Below are 22,488 nucleotides of genomic sequence, written 5' to 3'. Positions count from 1 at the left end.
CTCTCTCTCTCTCTCTCTCTCTCTCTCTCTCTCTCTCTCTCTCTCTCACACACACACACAAACACACCCATGCAAGCTTTGAGTATTAGAAGGTGCAGAGGAGGAAAAAAATGGATGCTTCCGATATAAATATATTAATCTTATTGATTATTTGATTGCCTAGTTTTACCATGTTGTAGCTTGTTTAGATAATAATCCAACTTTTAAAAGTATTGCTTCTTTTGAGTTCAGATCTGTGATTTCATTGGTGTAGGGTACTCTTGTTGAAGAAACATCATCCACCAATGCAGATTGACAACTGCTTTACAACTTAGGCTCTTAGAGAGATGTCTGAAGCACTGACAGGTTAGATGATTTACCCAGGATCACATAGCTAGTATTTGTCATAGGCAAGTTTGAACCAGGTCTTGCTGACTCCACAGAAATCTCTCTACTACAATAGTCTCTTCTCTGGGAAAAAAAAAATAAGGACTATATAATTGATGAAACCTATCAATACTATTATTAGGGAAGGAAAGGAGAAAATGAGCATTTATTAAATCCCATATGCCCAGAATTGTGCTCAGCTCTGGAGATACAAATGCAAGCACAAAGAAAGACAATCCCTGTGCAGATGGACTTGACATTCTAATGGGGGATGTTAATACACAAAAGGGGGCTGAAAAGCTAAGTTGGGGATTGGGGTAATTAAAGTAGCCAGTGAGGGGGTATGTTAATGAATTTCAGAAGCCAGGAAGAGAGGCCAAGAGGGGAATGAAGGCTAGCTTGAATCTCTCCACAAATTAGAGGCCACAAGAGTAGCTCATCAATGGGATAATGGGGCAGGCCTTAGAGACAGATCTTCCAAGTTGAGAAGGATTCCACAGTTGGATGTTCCAGCATGAGGAATTCTCAGCTGCTTAGGGCATTCTAGAATCCAAGTGGCAGAGGTATGGTTTTTGAAGTCTGCAAGCCAGGAACATGACTGGGAAAGGTTAACTTATCTAAATGCTACATATTGCCTTTTAAAAAGCACACTGGAATGTATTTCTAGTTAATTTTTTGTCCTTGAAAATCTCTCTCTCTCTCTCTCTCTCTCTCTCTCTCTCTCTCTCTCTCTCATCTCTTTCATTAGTAACACATTATTATAATTATAATTATTTTATATTATTCTTTGCACACACCAATGCAAAGCACAAGCCTTCTACAATTTTCTGAAATATAAGGTTTGAAATATTTCTGTTTATGTGTCCAAAGTATGCTTTGAAAAGCTGCTTAAAAGCAATTTTCTTCCCCTTCCCAAGAAACAAAACAAAAAAAGTAAGCTCTGATATTCAGAGAGCAGGTGAAGTTTGTTTGTTTGTTTTGGTTTGTTTAATTGCATCAACACCTTCAAGTAAGTACAGTTATCCTTTCTATGTCACAGAGTTAGAGGTGCGGTGCCCCCCATGATCTGGAAAATCCATGTAAATTTTTTTGGCCTGCCCTCCATACCAGACAAGAAGTCTGAATTATTATGGTATTAAAAGATAAAATATGTTGACATTATACAATACATGTATTTTATGTATTTCTGAGTTTCTAAACTCTTTCTGGGTCATCTGCTGGTCTTCATGAAGCAAAACTCCCCAAAAATTCCCATTTAATTTCTTATGTCTATATCAAAATTGTAATGGGGAATATCACTATGTGGAAAGGATAACTATAGTACAAATGTTATGCTTCACTGCTAAAAAAAAAATTACCATCATTGGCATGAGCAACTCCCAGTGCAAAACTCCTTCCTCCAAAGCTAATCAGCATGTGCTATATAGTTTTTAGTCTTGCAAAGTTACCTGGGCTGTATAACCAGTATGTCAGAGGCAGGACTTGAATCATCTAGACTTCTAGGATATCTTTCTATCCATTATATCACACTGCTTCTCTCAGATAGGATAGGGGACTTAACCAAGGTCATGCAACTAGTAAGAGCTGGCTTCACAATACTAACCTGGGTTTCCTGATAACAGTCCCAGAGCTCTTTTTATGCCCTAACGTTGCCTCTCTGTCTAGCGACTTCTGCTAAAATTTATAAAGATTCTAATTTGTTATTTACTCTAGTTTAAATTAACGGGAAATTTGGAGTTAATTTTCATGCCCAGGTTTCTTCAATCACTGAGCATTTCAATATATATATGAAGCCATGGTTGAGTGCTTTCAATATAAAGTAATCTATCTATCTAATCCCTGTAATTATTGGTTCAATGTGATAGCAAATGCTGATTAAGAAACTTGACTCCATAATTCTGAGCTATACTTCCTATTAGGTAGTTGTTACAGCTAATTTCACAAATTCTTAATTTAATATGTAAAAATTGTGTCTTACTAAATCTAAATTAGATTTCGATTAAGGATTCTTAATTTGTAGTGAGAGTAATTGAAATAAAATGTAATTATAGTTTGTGATTGGTTATGGCATCCTAATATAGTGCAAGCTTACGAAGATTTTCCCCAATCATATTTACTTTATGAAACCACTAAAATTTCTCTTATTTGAAGATGGTATAAGTAAGAGAAATAGCAATATGAGTAATAAAATGTTTCCTTTTTGTCTGTCACCATCAAATCATATATCATGATTCAGGAAATACTGTATAGTTCAAGGATCAACTTATCTGTGAAGTACTTTTCTTTCTCTCCCTTCACTATTCAAACTTTTTTTTCTAAAGTGCAAATTATGGTTTCTTTCTCAGAAATTCACAAAGAAAAGGCTGAAAAGCAGGAAAAACCTGAAAAGAAAATAGCACCTAAAGGTAATTGTTTTTACTTGTTTTTCATTATTTGAGTTTAGGATATATTCTTTTCATATCAGCTTCTCTGAGCAGGTTGAAATATATTTTTGCTTTAATGAGACATATAGGAGGGGAGAAAATAAATAAGGCTAATTTGACTATCTTCAAAATATGTGACTTCACAAATATGAACAAAACTGTTGCCAACTTTATGCCAATCAATGAGCACTGCATATTCAAACATGGAATAAGGTGACATAATGATGTTTCCATTATATGTAAATAGTGATTAAAGAAAGTGAAAATTTATTTCTGGATCCTTTTATGGTGAGTTTGTGGCATTCTAAAGATAAAGTTGCTTTTGAGAAACAGAGAAGTAATTGTCCTATCTATATATCTAAAATAATAATAATAATCATAATCTCTCATATTTTCACAGTGTTTGCTTTATATATATTGTCTCATTTAATCCCCATAGTATATAATGAGAATAAATTCAATACTACCAACATTTATTAAGCATCTATCTTGGGAAGCCCTGGTAATACAAGGATAAAAATGAAGCAGTCTGTGACTTCAAAGAGCTTACATTTTGCTAGACGGAAATAGAATATACACAGGTAGACACATAGGAGTCATATATAAATTAAATATTTTTGAGGTGGAGCACTAAAAATATGTTTATTTGTAGGAGAGAAGGCCTTGGGTAGGAGGTAGCACTTGAGCCTTGAAAAAAAAAAGAATCCCAAGAAGAGGAGGAAGAGTAAAATAAACCCAGTCATGAGGGACATATATGCAAAAGAATAGAGGCAGGAGAGAGAAGGTCAGTTTGGCTAGAAAATGCAGGGCATGATGGAGAATAATGCGAAACCAATTTAGAAAGATGGATTGCCTGGGCATGGTGTTCATACCTATAATCCTAGCTACTGGGGGACGCTGAAGATTGTAGATTATTTGAGCTCAGGAAGTCTTAACCTCAGTGGGCTAAAGCTGAATATTCAGGATGTCTCCACTAAATCTGGTGCCAATATCATGCCATTATATGCCACTCCTCCAGGAGTGGTGTTACCAGGATGCCTAGAGAGGTGTGAACAGGCCCAGTATGGAAACAGGGCAAATCAACATTCCTTTGCTAATCAACATGGGATTGAGCCTAAGAATGGGACCCTGGGAAAGATAGTGGGAAGAGAAGATGCAGAAGAAAAGGAGCTAGAGGAGAATGAGATAGAGAAAGAAAGGAAGCATGAGGGAAAAAAAAAACAGAGGAAGAAAAAAAAGAAGGAAGGAGAAAGGGAGGGAGGAAAGGAAGGCAAAAAAGAAGATAGTGTGCTCTATCCTATAGGCAATTAAGAGGCATAGAAACTTCTTGAGCAAGAGAGTGACATGGAAGATATATCATTATCAGTCAAGAGAAATTATAATAACTTCTAAATATGTGGTAATCTAATGGTTTTGAGGTGCTTATAGCAGTTTTATATTTGCTGAGGGCATACCATTTGGATGAATATTTGGTTGCTTTTTATGAAGCCACTGGATGATAAACATAGTACTAAAAGGAACTTTAAAAAATCGTCATGAATTGACAACAGTCCTGAGAAATGATGGGACTTCCCACACCCTAAAACTGCCATTTAAGAGCCTTAGTTTCTGGATTCCAAATTCTGGTCTTTCTTTTTTTCACTGTAATACACTGCTAAAATGTACCACAGATCACTGAAATATGTGTTTTGATCCTTCATGTCCCATGTCAGAAAATACTTTTGAAAGTATTTGGAAGAAAAATGCAAAGGAATTATATGACCCAATATGGACTTGCCATGTCCCATAATACTTCCTTTATGTGTACATGCAGCATGGACATCTAAAGGTGACAATGTGGTCATTCAAAGTCCCTTCAACAGAATTTCATTCAGGAGCATTACCAGAAAACCACTCAGAGATATAGAATTGTCTTTGCCTTCTTAACAGTTCCCCTCATTTATGGTGACTCTCTTGGCCATGATTATTTGATCAAACCTAAATTGTGATATACTAAAAAAACAGGAAATGCATCCAACCAGTGACCATTATTCTTACTATTGTATTCACAACTTTCCCTATCTCATTAGTGACTCCCTAATTCAGATGCCTCAGTAAAATGAGGAATATTTAATAGCCACTACTTTTTGTGTGATGTGAGTAGAAACTGAAAGAAATTCCAAGTGTTAAGCCTTTGGGTGTAGCTCAAAACATTGTTTGAAATAATTAGTATTGTTTATAACTTAACTGTGTAATACAATATTAATTATAATAACTACCAAATCTAAGTAATACAAAACTAGCTTCTGATTAACCTTGTGCTATGTTAATATTTGAACCATTGCAATAGTGCTCCACTTTTGCTAAATCATCTTCCTCTGAAGAGCTCAAAACACTTTATTGATATGGCCTCTTTAAGCTTAACAGTGCCCCATATGTTCCAGATTGTTCAGCCAATCCTCATATAAAACTGGACACTAACCCTTACTCATCTGGAACCTATTTTTATTTCTATTTAGGGGATTAGTGTCTGCTTACCAATCTCTCTCTCTCTCTCTCTCTCTCTCTCTCTCTCTCTCTCTCTCTCCCCTTCCCTCCCTCCCTCCCCCCCCTTCCTCTTTCTTTTTCTCTCTATTATTGCTTCTTTGTTCAGGGAAGTTTGACATAGTTTGGGATTCCTATTTGCCTATGCAAACTAAATTTGAATCTCCTTGTTTGTGTGTTTCCATTTGGATATATGAACAAGGAGAAAGAGTCACTTTTGGATTATTTTTTTATCCTTTTCTAGGTTTTACTGCTCAGTTAATGGTGTTGCTCCTGGGTTGTATCTAGCTATGCAGATGGCACCATTTGTTTTTTGGATCTGGCTTTATTTGGAACGCGCTGTCAAAGACTTCGAGCAGGGTACTGTAGAGTGGGTTTATTAAACTGTCAAAAGAGCTAGTGAGCATTGAATAATTAAAGCAGTAAATTTGGCTGTAAGTCCCCAATTTCTCAGAGCCTATCCTAGAGTCAAGGAGGCTGAGTAGCCTGGATAGATTTCCTGAATATCTCAGATATATTTGGGGTGCTGAATAGTTCTCAGTAATGAGGGAATGTAGTTTAATGATTACAGAACAGTGCTGTGGATTAGGTAGATGAATTTTAGACCTTACTCTACACATTGGCTTCTAGTATGATTGAGGTTAAGAAACTGTACATAATTTGTAAGTTCCTTATTTATGAACAGGAGCAGACTAGAATCTTCCTATTTTTGTGAAAATAAGCATGTATATACATACATAAATATGTATATAGATATATGAATCTATATACACATGTGTTATGTTTGTATGTGATGGTACATTAGTTTCTCTGTGTGAAGCTGTGTTTCAAAGTACTTTAACTCCCTCATAAAATACACATTGTACAAGGTTTTAATAGCAGTTAGTGTTATGTAAAAGGGGATGATGGATTGATTGTTCATCAAAGAGTTATGAGGTAAATCTGACTTTGAAAAGTATAGCTACATTGTATTGGGTGTTTTTGAAGGAGGAACTTCTGATTTTAGAGAAATAAGATACTTCATTTAGATTATTTTTATAGGAGGGAGTTGTGATTTGGGGGAAATCAGTTATTTCTCTCATTATTGTCTTAATTTTTATTCACTTTCCATAATTCATTTCTTAAAATCTGATGGTTTTAGAATTTTAAGGGACCTTAGAAATTATCCAATTCACTCATTTCTTGCTTTTTTTTTATGATGTAGAAAATGAGTCAGAGAATTTGTCTAAGGTCTCAATACAAGTAGTAGAACAGGGACAACTATAACTAAGATGGGACAATTAAAGAATTGTCCAAGGACTGAAAATTTTGAGAGTGAATCTGAAGGGCCACTGGTAAGCTATCCATTCTTTTAAAAAAGAAGGCAGGGGCAGGGCTTAGTAGTAAGGAATGGGGTTGAGTTATGGACAAGTTTAACCAAAAATAGGATGGTGAGATCAGGCAAGGAAGTTTAATTGTGAAAGGGTGAAGAGTGGTGCATAGCCTTTAGAAAAAAGTCAGGTCTGGAGGAGAACAAGTTCCAGCCTGCTCTAATTCTCTGGTCAGGGAGTTAAGCCAAGGCCTGGCTCAGCAATCAAGCCTCCTCAGTGCAGAAAACAAATTGACTTTAAAAGAAGAAAACTCAACATTTTCAAACTTATATTGAACCACAGATCTTTCAGAACCCTAATGAGAATTATGGTTCCATGTATTGTTTGCAAATTGTTTGGTGGCCCAGCCCTCTTCTTCAAAACTAAGACCTGCTATATGCATCTAACATTAAGAAAATGTAAGCCATTTGATTTGGGTGGTGTTCTCTCTCTCTCTCTCTCTCTCTGTATCTCTCTTTCTTGGCAATTGGTGTTAAATGACTTGCCCAGGGTCAAACAGCTGGTGTCAAGTGTCTGAGACCAGATTTTAATTCATTTCTTCCTGATTGCAAGGCCAATGCTCTACCCACTGCACCACATAGCTGCCCCTGGGTTGCTCTCTTCTTAAGCCAGTGGTTAATTTTGAAAGTATAAGTAACCAAGGACCACAGCATGAAAACAAAAGCACAGAAAATTTAAATACTAACAGGGGAAATAAAGCTCATGGTGAAACTCAAGTTTTAAAATTTGTGTATTATCATTCCAACTTTTTGAATAGTCAATGTGTTTTACTTCTTTTATGAGAAAAAAGAAATGTGCTTATATCATTCCTTATATTGGAGAATATTTCCCCTTTATAACCAAGTTATTCATTTTATACTTATAGTTACATTATAAAATAAAGAGTAGATATTATTTTAATATTTCAGCAAGAAATGACTGATTACAAAGGACTTTACCCATATGTGGGCATACATACCAACCTTCCTGTTTTCTGGGCAAAGAAATGAAAATAGGAAATATGTTCGCATTATCATGTTGTATCTTGGAGGGTTTCTAGAATATACATCAGACTGCAAAAGCATTTGCTGCTTATTGTTTCTTAATTCAGTAAGACATGAGAGGTCTGAGCTTCATACGTGTCTGAGCTAACACATTGCAGTACCTTTCCCAGCTTTGCACTTTTGCCCAATAAAAAGTCAGATTGATTTTCAGTGGCCTATTATAGAATGCTGCAATACCTTTCCTCATATTCACTAGGAAATATACAAACATACATACATATATACATACACGTACATACATATATACATATATATATATATATATATATACACTAAAGACTTTCTCTCAACCTGATATTAGCTTGGTAAAACTCCTTTGAGAGATTGTATTAGGTGATTTTCTGAAAATAGGTCCCTAATTGCTCAAACTTGTTTCAATAATTCATAATTTACTTTCTTTTTCCACCTTTTTTTCTGAAGGAATTCATTTTAAAATTTGTTTCAGTGCTTTGATGGATCCAGAATCTCTTTGCTCTGAGCCCTCCCTCCACAAGTACATATGGTAATCCATCCATGTCTGTCAAGTTACTCAATGTCCACATTTCCAAAATATGCTATAGAGGATCCATTCAGTATCGTAGCATCATTCCACTGGCTGTTGTAATATTTTGTGGCTAATAGTATGACTTATGAAATAGATAAAAATTAATGTTAATTAAGGGCAGCTAGGTGGCCCAATGGGCAGCCATAGAGCCAGGAAGACCTGAATTCAAATGGGGTCTCATATTTAATATCTGTGTGACCCTGGGCAAGTCACTTAACCTTGTTTTCCTTATTTTCCTCAACTGTAAAATGACCTGGAAAATGGAATGGCAAACCACTCCAGTATCTTTTCCCAAATGGGACCATGAAGAGCCAGATACAACTGAATGACAACAACAATGCTAATTAAATCAATCAAAACTTTCTGTTAAACATTTTGAAAAAAATTAAAGTTCTTAATGTATAGAATTTGTTCATGAAAGTGATATGTTATTTTCTATAGTAGTTTCCAATTTTGACTAAAATTTATTTTCAAAATTTTTATTTTCATATGCTTTAGACAGAGACAAAGAAATCAAAGCTTAGTACTGAGAGGCTGTTTTCAGTTTGAAGTGAGGATACTATCATTCTGTTGGTGCACAAATAATAAGCTCCATATTTTTAAGTAAATGTGACCCTAGCAGGTAATTAGGAAATTTTATAAACCTTAATAAGTAGAAAGAATTAGAAAGGCTTGTGTCAATCAAATTGCTTATGAAAGGTGACATTCTTGAAATCTTTTGACTTTTTGAGCACTATTATTTTTTTTTAAATTTTATCATGAAACTAGAATAACTGCTTTCTTCATCTTTTCAAGACTTCCTATTTCCCTTCCACTTTGCTCTAGAAAAAAAAATCCCAAAACAAATCATTTTGGTAGCTTCATAGTCCGGGCCATACATACTAATTTGGTTTAGAATCAGGAGTGATTTCCTTTCAGATGTAGCACATATTTAAAGTGTTACTGGTCTCAAAAATGCTTTAACCACATAATGAATGATTTGGTTGCTAACCCATGAAAATGTATGGCTATAATCTGAAACTCTGGCAGACAGACCCTCAAGGGTGACAGAGATATGATCACTCATGAATTCTGGAACTCCTTGACTTTGATAGTCCTATTCCCTGCCTCCCCCCCATACTCTATCATAGGATTTTTTTCATTTGTTTTTCTTTATTTAAAAACTATTTATTTTGTGGTTATTAAAAATAGTCCATAAAATCAAAGTAGGTAAGAGCATTCTACCTAGAGCTATATTATCCCCTATTTTATAGTAATTTTTACATGTGAAAGAAAACTAGAATCCTCCTTGTTTATGCATGGTATGAAGTGGAGATTGTTCAGTGAGTCAATTTTATTGGACTAAGATGCTCCTATGCTTCAAATCAATGTCTCGCAACACATCTATTATATGCACTATATTCCATAACCATAGCTCCCCTTACATCTGTAATGAAGGAGAAGAGAAATGTTGGGGCCAATCTTGTTAACATAATTATTCAGCTTTCAGTTTGTTTACCTTATGTTCATTGTGTATATTTTTTCCTGGTTCTGCTTACTTCACATACTTAAGTCACATGCATCTTCTCATGCTTCTCTCTCTCTTTTTTTTTTACGTCCATTGTTTCTTAAGTCATCAATTATATTGAAGTACCACAATTTATCTAAGCATTCCCCAATTAATGACCATCCATTTTATTTCTAGTACTTTACTACCAAAAAAAGTGCTTCTTTGAATATTTTGGTATATATAGGCTCTTTCTTTGACCTTCTTAGGGATTATGCATAGCTGTAGGATTTAGGGGTCAAAGAGTCTAGATTAAACATTTTAAGTAATTGTCAAAATATAATTTCAAATTGCCTTCCCTAATTGTTGGCCAATTCATGGCTTCATCAACAATGTAATAGTGTGCCAGTCACCATGAAGCCTCTCTAACAATGACTCTTTCCATATTTGGTCATCTTTGACAATTTGTTAAGTATAAGGTGAAATCCCTGCATTGTTTAAGTTTTAGTTTGCATTTCTCTGATTATTAATGATTTGGAGCAGTCTTTACCCACTGGGGAATGTTATTTTTGGTCCATATGTGATGCAATAATTTTTCTCCAATTATTTACCTTCTAATCCTAGCTTCATTGATTTTGCTTTTTTAAAAACCTGTCAAATATAATGTAATCAAAATTTTACATCTTATTTTTGTGACCCCTTCTCCTTTCCTTTTTTTAGCATCTGCCCCTGCCATAGTTATGCATGAATTGTTAATTACCAGGTAACTGAACAAATTTTTTCTATCAAGGAAAATTCCATATTATTGATTTATCAATGGCAGGCTCCTTACTAAAAGCTGCTTTTTTTTTCTAGTTCCCAAAGTGAGATTTTGTATTCTGTGTACCTGTCAGCCAATTTGAGTATAAAATGTCATTCATTGCAAACTATCATTTTCAAAGCCTTCTCACATTTTTATTTAAGGAACACTTAGGCAATCCCTCAAGATCCTCAAAATTGTGTCCATTACATCTTGGACTTCCTTTGCATATACTTGGTATAGATCCACCTGTTCTTCCTGTCTTTTTTCTTTGGGGTCATTTCTACTTTCTCATGTTATACATTGGGCACAATAATATTATGGTCCAAATGCACTGATTCTACTTTCACTGATGGAAAACATAGATTGTTGTTGAAATCTTTAAAGATTCTTTATAGTTATCATCTTTTTATTTTCCTCCTTCTAGTTCCATTCTTAGATTGAATGATTTGATGTGATTTTTTAAACTAAATTTGATGTAATGTTTTGTAATTTCTCTCACCAAACTTTTGGTAAACTCAATTTATAAAAGAAATCTACAAACAACTCCCCATGTTATATTAATATTCATAGATGGTCTAAAAATTTGGTACTGATTACTTTCTTCTGGCACTTTTTTAACACTTGACTTCTGTCATATCAGAAGCAGAAGGGGGCTGCTCAAGATGGAAAGCTATTCAGAACTGTGTTTTTATGTCATGGATTGCAATTAAAAAATAATAATCTATTGAGTAACCTAGTGGGAATGAGTTTCCCCTCTATAACTAGTTATTCTAGTCCATAGTTTATAACCACCCCGTCCTCTTGAAGCCTTTTCCAAGTATTAGAACCTGTCTGTACTTGTATTTTGCTGACATAATCTGGGCACAAGTGACCACAGACTACTTATGCCACAAGGAAGCATCACAATAGTATTTTATAGAGATAGCATCTAACATACAAGAATAATTAGAAAGAAAAAAATTTACTTTGGAAACCAAATTGTAATATTAAGGGGCAGCTAGGTGGTGTAGTGGATAGAGCACTGGCCCTGAAGTCAGGAAGACCTGAGTTCAAATCCCACCTCAGATCAAACACTTGACACTAGCTGTGTGACCTTGGACAAGTCACTTAACCCTAATTGCCTAAAAAAAGTCAAGTAAAAGTAATATTAAGTAAGATCTCATGTGAAGCACCCATCTCTAAAATGGAGCTGCTGTATTTACTTAGATTATTCCCACTCACCTTTGAATATTTTTCATGTCCCCAACTTCGAGCAGGCAATACAAGCTTTCCCCCCACTCTTCACAATTCCCTGCTTTGGCAAACTTGGTGAGCATTCTCCCTGAACCTATGAAGACTTAGTGAGAGCACTTGATGAGATAGAACTTTGTTTAATTAAAATCAGTTGATCTGAAATTGAAGACTGGTACCACCTCAGAAAAACTCAGTGTTCAGAAGGGCTTTTAAAATCTAGCTTGACCCTTCTGATTCAATCATTAAGAAGAGAGAGGAGAGCAAAGTAGCTTGGCCTGACTCAGGGACCAGGATTCCTACTATTCCAGCTGTAGCTTGGGCAGTGGTATTGTGCCTGATTAAGAATTGTAGGGTCACACTCACTGCTAGCACTTAGTTCTATTTCGGCAAAGGACACCCAGCTCAGCTGGCAAGCATTCAGGGCCAAGAGCACTGTGAAAGAACCTAAGGCGGCTGGCAGAGAGCTGCAGGGAGAACCATATGGGGACAGTTAGAAGGAGCTCTTGGAGCGTGTCGAGCTGAAAGTCCTGGTTGGGGAAAGGTCAGCCTTTGGACAAGCAGAGCTATGCCACATTGTTTGCCAAATATTAAAACCATTCCAAATGGTGGACTCCTTTTGTTTTTAATTATCAGCATGGCTAAGGGGCTTTTGTGTCTTATAAATAAGGATGACAAACAAATTAAGCTCTAGCAGGTGCAAAAAGCTTATTTTGTCCTGAGCTAAATATGTACCAGCTAAGATGTAACTTGTCAAACTGTGTCAGTAGCAAGAAGGGTTGATGTTGTTGATGTTTTTGTTTTTGTTCTTGTTTTCCCCTCTGCTTTTATATTTTTAGATATTGAATCCAAGCTAAGAGGCACAAAAAGAGAGTGGTTACTACTACAAATTAGTTTTATGTCCAAATGATTCTAGTCCTGAAGTTGGATTAGATTCTTATGTTGGTTTTTATGAGAGAAATACACCACCTTGGAGTTTGCTTAATCTCTCCCGTGCTTGAAGTTTCCTCCCAAGGTGCTGTAGTGGCTGGTTTCCATTTTGAAGAGCTCCCTGGGGTACTTAGGTACAGCTGCTTCTCTAAGCAGTATTATACTGCCACTTCTTAGGATAATGAAATTTCAATGTACAGTAACAGGGTCTGCAAATCAAAACTTACACTGGGAGGAACCAGGCCTTCCCTAGGGCAGTGAGAATACAGCATTAATATGCTAATCTGAGGTTGAATTCAGCACAGTTGCTCTTTTGATTGTGTATTAATTCTCTCATTTATGTCCATGTGCCCATCAATCTGAAAGGCCTTGAATAGAATGGACAACCATCTGTCTGAGGTGGGTTAGGGCCAGTCCTTCCTGGAGGCAGAAAGATAGACAAGGCATTCTCTTGAGAATCCTTCTAATCAAGGTATAGAAAGAATGGCTTATCACAGATAACTTGTTACTCTTTCAGGAGCTTTAAAATGGTTGTGTTTTGCTGTTATTATTATGTTTTTGTTTTATCTGAGTCATATTAAAATATCTCATCTAAACAAGTTCTGCGTGGGTGTCTCATTAGTGAAAAATATGCATTAATACCATAAGCAAGTCTAATGAATGGACCAATACTAATGATCTTGCAAAGTGTGCTAGGACATCCAATCCATGCTCTATTTACACGTATGGAAAAGATGTTAGAAATGGAGTTAAAAGACACTAGCTTTGTGCAGTCACTTCATTTCTTAGGGCCTCAGGATACTAATGTTGGAGATTTATCTATTTCAAATGATTGTTTGGAGACACAAATGGAATAATGTACCCATAGAGATCTGTATAACTACATTATTTCCCTCATTCTGTGACATGTTGTTATTTTATTAGAAATTTAGCAAAGTTAGTTTGATCTGATGTCAAAAAGAGTCTTGTGACTATAGAGTCAAAAGGACACCTGGCAGCTGGCAGAGAGCTGCAGGGAGCACCATATGGGGACAGTTAGAGAGGAGCTCTTAGAGCTGACTTGAGCTGAAAGTCCTGATTGGGGAAAGGCCAGCATTTGGACAAGCGTGAGTATGCCAACTTGCTTGCCAAATATTTTGACAATAAAGTCTTTTGGCTTTAGAGCTAAAAGACCTGGGTGTGAGTCATAGCTCTGATACTAGATATGGAAACTGAGCAAATCATTTAAACACTCTGCTTCTTTTTATCTGTAAAATGGGGATAATAAGACTTGTATATCCTACTTTACAAATAGGTAAATTAAGGTTTATAAATCTTAAAATGCTAAAGTATGAGTTATTGGTATTATTAAAAATAAACTAAAGATAAAATAATGAGCAAAGCAAAAGTAGATTTCAATATATTTATATCTCCTTTCTGTCTCTAACTGGTTGTTATGATACTGGTGTGTGTGTGTCTGTGTGTGTGAACATCCAAGTCTGGCTACTTTGACTGTTACATGGAAATACAAGAAAAGCTTTTCTTATCATCTTTCAGAGCTTCACATTCCTTTGCCCGAAATAGTTGGAGGCTTGAAAAAGATGAGGGGTATTCTCTTACCTTGTTGGGCTCTTCTCTACTAATATTGTCTTTATTAGCAACATACTCTCGGTTCTTGGTTAAAGGTGGAAGTGAGAAAAGAAATCTATAAATATCAGAAAAGTACCCAATGCCTAGTATCAACTGAACAGGGATTTCATGATGTTATTAGCGTCATGTGACCTACATATATTTTATTCAACAAGGAAGTAATGAAATTATGCATTTGTTCAGATAGCTTTCTATACTTCTCTGTTTTCTTCTGATTATTTTAAGAAGTGTTATTGGAGTGATTTATTTCTCTCTCCCTCTATCTATCTATCTATCTGTATAGTATGGATATATATATGTATATATATGTATATACATATTTGTGTCTAATGGTAGCCTCCTCTAGGGGAGGAAGGGAGAAAAAAAAGTGCACAGCAGAGAACAAAAGAAAACTTAGAAGGAACACAGAAAAGCAGGGTTGCTTTGAAAATGATGCATAATATTTGTTACATAGTTTAAAAAAAGCAAACAGTGTGAAAAGGAAATTCATGGAATCCTCTTTTTATTATGTTCTGTGTACATGGAAATGTTCTTTTTTTGACTTTATGCATTTGAGTTCAAAATGAATAAAAATTTAAAAAGAAAAAAAGTGTTGCTGCTTTTTTCACATCTTATACCACACATCCACTTATTTCCTAGCCTCTAAGTAGATAGATGTCCTCTCTTGCAACTAGTATAAACCTACAAATGTTGGTGTTTGTTGATGATTATTAAAAATGTAGTTTAAAATTTCTATCTCCCTAAAATCTGTTTTCCATAACCTTATAATGTATTATTTCCCTTTTAATAAAATATATTATTTATTCCTTTACAGTAACTCACAAAGAAAAGCCAGAAAAAGAAAAGCCAGAAAAGAAAGGTAGAGAATTATTATTGTTGTTATATAATTTTATTTTACTTTTTATGTACTTCTTTATTCAAATACTTTCCACTCTCCTTTTTGGAGCAAATGTTTAGGCCATTTGGGTTAAATTTTTATTGATTCATGGTTCAGGAGTCCCAAACTATAGAAGAATCTCACTATAATCTTACTTTCATGGCTTTGGGAGTTGATCTGTGAATTCTTAAAGGCTATTCCAATAGAGGGCAAGTTCTGGGATATCCTAGCATTCTGAAAAGCTTTCAGTCATGGGCCCATAACTGTTAACCACTTAGCACAGTGTCTGGCACTTATTAAGTGCTATATAAATGCTTATTTCTTTCTCTTCCCCCAGCAAAAAAAAAAATGCGCCTGTATTTTCCAAAGAATTTCCAAATTTCCAGCCTGCCTACCCATGGAGAGCACATTATAGTGGAAAGAACACTGATTTATTTAAGAATTAGGGGTCTGGGATTCAAGTCCCATTTCTGATTCTAATCATCTATGTCATCTTAGGCAAGTCACTTAACTTGCCTGAGCTTTCGTTTTTCCATGCCTAAAATTAGTGAATTTGACTAGAGGATCTCTGACAGCCCTTCTAGCTCTAGCATTTTTATTTCTTTCCTTCCTTCTCTCTCTTCATTCCTTTTTTCTCCTTCCTTGGTCTGTCCTTTCCCTCATTGCTTGCTTATTTCCTTACTTCCTTCCTCCCTTCCTTCCTTCTTTCTTTCCTTCTTTCTTTCCACTTTTCTTCTCTCCTTCCTACCTTCTTTCCTTTCTTCTTCCCTCCTTTCTTCCCTCCCTCCTTCCTTTCTTCCTTCCTTCCTTTCTTCCTTCCTTTTCTTGATTGCTTGTTAGCTTACCACAACTCATGGAAGATGTCTATTAAGGTATAGATGTGGTGGAAATCTGTGACAATGTAGAGATAATCCACACTGAATGAAATCCTGTATCATCAAAAAATTAAAGTATTCTTCTAGGGCTGAAAAGTCCTCCGACAGTTAAAGGTTCCTTTGAAGACATTTGAATTTTATTTCCTTTATTCACCTCATATTTGAGCATTTGAATCTGAAATGTTTGCCTTTTATTAATTTTTTTCAAGTGATGATCTAAATAGATTTTATATGTTCATCTTCAAATCTATTGATAAAGGAATGCTTTTCCTTAGTGAACTGTATCCTCCACTGAAGTTTTCCTTTTATGCCTCACTCTGGAGATGACACTGGGTTCTCAAAGGTTATGTCAATGAAATATTATCCCTGGCAGGGCCTGCCAGTTTGGAAAGACTTCAAGTACTAGCTTCAGTGAAAGATAATATTCATGTAATATGAGGAACAGCCTTTACAAACTTAGAAGAGAGAGATAGGTACCAACTTGGAAACAGTGTGATAAATGGTTTTGGTTATAACAGTTCTTAAAGACTATCTATGATTACTGAAGAGTTATAGTCTATTAGTGGATAGACTATCCACCCTTATTAGATCATGGGTTTTTAAAGTATTGAAATGTATTTACAATCTTTGCTTAAATTTCAGGCTATATACATTCAGTTGTAATGACAAAATGAGTTTATAATTGTATTATTTAAGTTGCTGGATTTTTGTAAGATGTTTATAGTAATTTTTTCAAATATAAAGGAAGATTCACTGCTTTTTAAATTGTAAGTTTTTCAGGAAATTCCCCAAATTAAAAAAAAAAGTACTACAGAAATTGGTTAAGGTCATAGACATACAATTCTAGTTACCAGATATCCCATACCAACTATAGTACATATACTTATGGCTTTTAAATATTGTCCATGTTTCTTGCCTAGGGCAAGATAAGCTACTAAGGCATCTGCATCTATTATAATAGTGTATAAATGGAGAGCAATGTTCAATTCAACTTACTTCAGTTCTTTTCAAACCCAGGCCATTCATACCTATGACTTAGTTAGTGGAGAGTCAGGGAGAAGTATTGGAAATGGCTGGTTCTTAGGTTGATGAGGCAGTTGGAAAGGAAATCATGGCTCTGCAGCTAGCTCCATTAATCTCTAAACCCTCAACAAGACTGTGTCTTGAAATCAGTGGGTTTTTGACATCCTTGCACTTGGTATGCTACTTTGGAACATACAAATTTCCATTGAAGACTGAAATTTAATTTAATTTTTTTTCTTAAATACCTGGGGATGTTTTCTTTTTAAATTTTATTAGCAACTATGAAGTTTATTACTATTCCTGTTCTGGAAGAATACAGAATTAGACTCCTATTGCCTCTCCAATAATTTCCTAAATATTAGTAGGCAAAACATTGAATGTAATAATATAGTTGGCCTTCTCTCCCAAACACATTAGTCAATCTCTGTCTGTCTGTCTGTCCATCTGTCTGTCTGTCTGTCTGTCTGTCTGTCTGTCTCTCTCTCTCCCCTTTCTCTTTGTCTCTCTCTCCATTAATTTTCTTGTCTATCTCTTGTATTCATCCCTTTTCTCTTCACCACATATACTACATGGAGTTGGAAGATTAAAAAAAAATATGAAACTTTGAAAATGGGATCCTAAAAGCTGAATTCAGTTTAAAGCCTTTAAACTGCAAACAGAAAGAGTATACTGCATGGTAACTCCCAGCATCACTTTCATTTAGTCACATGGATCCCAAAAGTTGGTAGGATAGCAGTATATAAAAGCAAGCCCTTTTAGATTCCTGCTTCTCAAATTCATCATGTTCTTACTGCTTTTTCAGAGGGAGAAATTTATGAGCTAGTTATTTTGATTAGAATGTTAGCAAGATCTACTGGAAGAAATATTTTATATTTGAAATGGAATAAAAATCACTGGACATCACAATTTATAATACACAACACACAAATTACATTAGCAAGTTGTTTATTTTCCAACCTCTAGAGATTTATTCTGTTTCAGAGAGTTTATATAACAACCTTGGCAAAATATGGCCATCACAGATCATTTATTTGTGATTTTTTCCTAAAGGAACAGACATTTTATTCCAAACATTGAATTTATGCTATATTATTATGCTCCCACCAATTAAACACACTTTTGACAGTAGTGTCATTGATAATAATGGCTAGCACTTTAAGGTCTGCAAAATGCTTTATGTATATTAACTTCTATGACTCTCACAATGACCCTGAGAATTGGGTTTGTATTATTATCTCCATTTTACAGTTGATGAAACTGAGTTAGGGAGAGTTTATGTACTTTTCCGTTCTTGTACAGCTAGCAAGTGTCTAAGTCAGGATTCAAACTCAAGTCTTCCTGGCTCAATCAATTCTACTACCCACAGCCTTACCTATCTACTAAGTAGATTTACCTTACTAATTATTTTTTTCACCTAAACTAAAATCAGCTTATGGTCCTTGGACACACTGCTTGATCACCCCAGTGAGACTTGTGGAGAGAAAGAATGGATTTGACAGAGAGTATATTAATGAACCTAAGGAAATCAATTTATAGTTTTAAAATTACTATAGGTATGTGGAAACTTGACATTTTACTGAATAATCTGGCTTCTACAATTGTAAGAGAACGATCTATTTCACATGTTTGTAAAGATTTTCTCAAAAATAGCAAATAACACTCAATAAATAATCAAGCAATTAAACATTTAAAAGTTCACAAAAAATAATTGATGGGTGGAAGTGCCGTCCTTCAGTAATCATAGTTATAATTGCAATAAGAAAGTCACTTCCTATTGGGTCTAGTAGCTGCTGATTTGAAGTGAATAAATGATTTGAGTATCATCACCCCCTGGCACTCAATAAATACTAAAGATCATGTAGTTTTTTGTTTTGTTTTGTTTTGTTTTTTTCTCCATTGGAAAGGAATCCAACATGAATGTGCTGGAGTCAGATTGTGCTAGCTTGTGAAAGCCGATTATTAAAATTTCAGAGTGAGCTTTTGCACCTCAGAAATCAGGAAATGCTATAATTCAGGGATTTATTTATTTATTTATTCATTCATTCATTTATCTATTTATCTATCTATCTGTCTATCTACCTGTCTATCTATCTATTTATTTATTTATTGGTCAGTGGAGTTATCTAGACTTAAGAAGGTGTGGGAGACAATGTTAATATGCAGATTGAACTTAAAGGTATGGCGTGCATACATTTCCCCCCAAAGAGCCAGTTGTTAAATATTTACCAGTGAATTTCTGGCTCTAGGGAGAATATAGTTGAACCCTTTTCTTAGACAGATAAGAAAAGAAAGGCTCAGATAAGTGAAGTGATGGATTTAACTGTTACTTAATGGAAGAATTAGGATTAGAAAACATGTTTGGATGGTACCATTCTAATGAGTTCCCATACTTTCCAATACACTATGAATGTATATATTCAAATACTATTGTGTAGTGTTTGGTCCCTGATACTCAGAGTTTATACACTAAACCAAATGGCTAGAAGAACCTGTGAGATAATACTGCAGGCTGATGTATGAATGATTAGATACTGGAGGGACTCTACTATATTTTATGTGACTGAAATAAAATTGCACATGAACAAAAATTACTTAAACTATAATCCCCATCAATTAATCTCTCCCACCTAGAACCCTTGTTGCTCAATCCAAGATAACTTATTATCCTTCACCCTTTGCTGCTTAATTTTTTCTATTGTTTTGAATTTGATTCAGTAACTCTAGAAGACCATCAATTAATTTATAGAGGGTATGTACCCATACTGATGGAATTACAGATCCTAAAATTAATATATTAGATTAAAGCTAAGTCATAGTATATCAGGTCACTTAACAACAACTGTGGCATAATGCATACTGTATGTGCAGTCCTCTTCTCTCTCTACTCATCCTCTCTACTCAATTGCTACTGACTTTTCTTTAAGGTGGAATTCACACTGAGAGACTCCACTTGCGTTGGAAAACCATTGTTTTATTCATCTACTATGATCACATCTCCCATGTTATGCATTAATATAGATTAATATACAGAACTTGGGCCAGAAACATTTAAGAGTACCATGCTACGCTCTACTTCTTCTCTTCCTTTATTTGTGGAGAAGAGATTCATGATCACTCTCCTTCACTAAAAATAACAGCTCATGTTTATATAACACATAATGTTTCCAGAGTGATTGTCTTGTTGAGGATCACAGTTACCATTTCAGTTGTTACTGAATTCATGTCCTGTGTTCCATCCACTAAACCATGTTGCTTCTCATTAGGAATAATGTAGTGACTGAGGTTGTCCCATGGGCTACCCTCCTAAAAGTGTTTGAAATGCAAGGAAGATCTACTGACAGGAACTTATGAAGGATATAATGGGAGTATTGGTTGGGGCCAGATGGATTCTAATAGCAGGAGGAATAAACAAAATTTCCCTTTGTACTCCTGGAAGTTGAACCCAAGAATGGCTTTATGGATTAGTTGAGTAGATCACTTCATGACCCATAATATAAATTTTGCCTATTATCATTTATTCTTTTTGAGTTGTTTTTCTCTTTAAGAGTCACCAGTTTTATGATCTATAATATGGCAACAAAAATAGCACCTCATAGGATTTTTGTGGGAGTCAAATGTGATAATATGTGAAAAGTGCTTTGCAAATGAATGATTAGAGACAAACAAATGTTACTTATTATTAATGCGAAAAAAGTAATTTGCTCATGTGACTTGAACTGGTAATTATTAATTTTTAAATTAAAACTCATGATCATTTCTCTTCCTTTCTAGCAAGTCACAAAGATAAACCTGAGAAAAAAGAAAAACCAGAAATGAAAACACTACTCAAAGGTAATTGCTAGTGATTCTTTTATGATTATGTATATTTTAACAAAAAAAGTTGATATGTTTGATAAGTAGATTGAATAATAGTTATATGAATCCATTTATACTTCAGGATAGGTTTTGAAAATTGATACAGATCAATATGCATAATAACAGAATTCTGGACTCTTCCTTAATGCTAGTGCCTTTTCCGTGTTGCTTATCTTCTGTTTATCCTGTACATACCTTGTTTGTACATAATTGTGTGCAGCTGTTCTTCCTTGTTCCCCCATTTTAGACAGGGAAATCCATGAGACCAGGGACTGTGTTTTACCTTTTTTTAAATTCCCTCAGCTTAGCCTAGTGCATGGAACAGAGTAGACAATAAATGCTTTTGAACTGATTTACATATGTCCAAAATAAAGTTTACAGTTTCAAACATTCAGAAAGCATGTATAAGAGCCTCCATATATGCCAGGATAATAACAGATCTGGAAGCTAGAATTATGCTCTTTACTATATTTTGTTAATATAATTCCTACTTTTAATAGATCTATAAGGCTTCATAGACATTATAAAGTCCTTTAATTGGTTGTATATTGGTCATAGATAGCCAAAAATAATTCATGTAATTTAAAATGGTAGACTGAAGAAATTAGGTTTCTTAATCCTCATGATCTTTATGTCTATCTGTCTGTCTGACTGTCTATTTATCTATCTATCTGATGGATAAATCTAGATATAAAGGTAGAGATGAATAGATATCTATCAATAGATCAAGATATAAAGTTAGGGATAAATAGAAAGAAAGGATACATATCAATTGAAGTTATAGGAAGGCTTTTATTGACTATATCTATAGATATGTCTATGGAAATACAATATGTATATTTTTAGATTTAAAAAGAAAGAGAAATTCTGAATTTAACTGAATTATTTGACCATAACTTTATTTAAAGTTGGTACCAATGTGCTATTGAACTAGTTTGGTGTAGAAAATATCAGCCTTAGACATCACAAGATTGAGTCAACATGCAGCTAAACATTTATATGAAATCTCAAAAGGGCTATTGAAAAAAGCAATATGGGAGACACTGTATCAGGGCTTCATACCTTTACTTGTTCTGTGGCACATCTGAAACTTCTACATTGATTGCCCTGTTCTTTCAAACTTGGCTGATGGGATGGGTCATTAAAAAGTAATTACTAAAATCTCTCGATAGAGACAAGGAAATTAAATATGATGTGGCTTGGTGACAGGGAAAGCAGCAGGGTTGGTAGACCTGGATTCTTAATGAAAACTTGGGGTCTCAAGTGGTTAAGAAACTTTGGACTTGATATCCTTAAGGGTCCCTTCTCTCTTCCCAATATTCCCTTACCTCCCCATCCCACACAAACACACCCCAAACTCTTCTCCTTAGGGATCTGTGGTCTAGGATTCTGACCATTCTGTCTTTGATAGAGGAATCAGCACAAAAAAATTTCTCCAGCAACTCTCTCTTTCAACACACATGATTATTAAAACCCTTTCAGGGCATAGTGCAGGCAGCCTTATGTCTACAC

At 34.9% G+C, this 22,488-nt stretch overlaps 1 protein-coding gene across 1 annotated transcript in view; it reads left to right on the top strand.

Moving 5' to 3' along the window:
* Window positions 1–22,488, top strand: part of TRDN (triadin) — a 134,746-nt gene that overhangs the window by 60,604 nt on the left and 51,654 nt on the right. The window contains exons 5-8 of the mRNA XM_027848580.1: window positions 2,712–2,771; window positions 15,161–15,198; window positions 19,285–19,297; window positions 20,893–20,952. Of these exons, the coding sequence (XP_027704381.1) occupies window positions 2,712–2,771; window positions 15,161–15,198; window positions 19,285–19,297; window positions 20,893–20,952 (171 nt within the window). The remainder of the gene's footprint in view (window positions 1–2,711; window positions 2,772–15,160; window positions 15,199–19,284; window positions 19,298–20,892; window positions 20,953–22,488) is intronic.

Source organism: Vombatus ursinus, unplaced genomic scaffold (assembly GCF_900497805.2).
Source record: "Vombatus ursinus unplaced genomic scaffold, bare-nosed wombat genome assembly UNPS02006779.1, whole genome shotgun sequence".
In the NCBI taxonomy this organism is placed as follows: Eukaryota; Metazoa; Chordata; class Mammalia; order Diprotodontia; family Vombatidae; genus Vombatus; species Vombatus ursinus.
The sequence above is the reverse complement of the archived record's forward strand: the minus strand, read 5'-3'. Positions and strand labels throughout refer to the sequence as shown.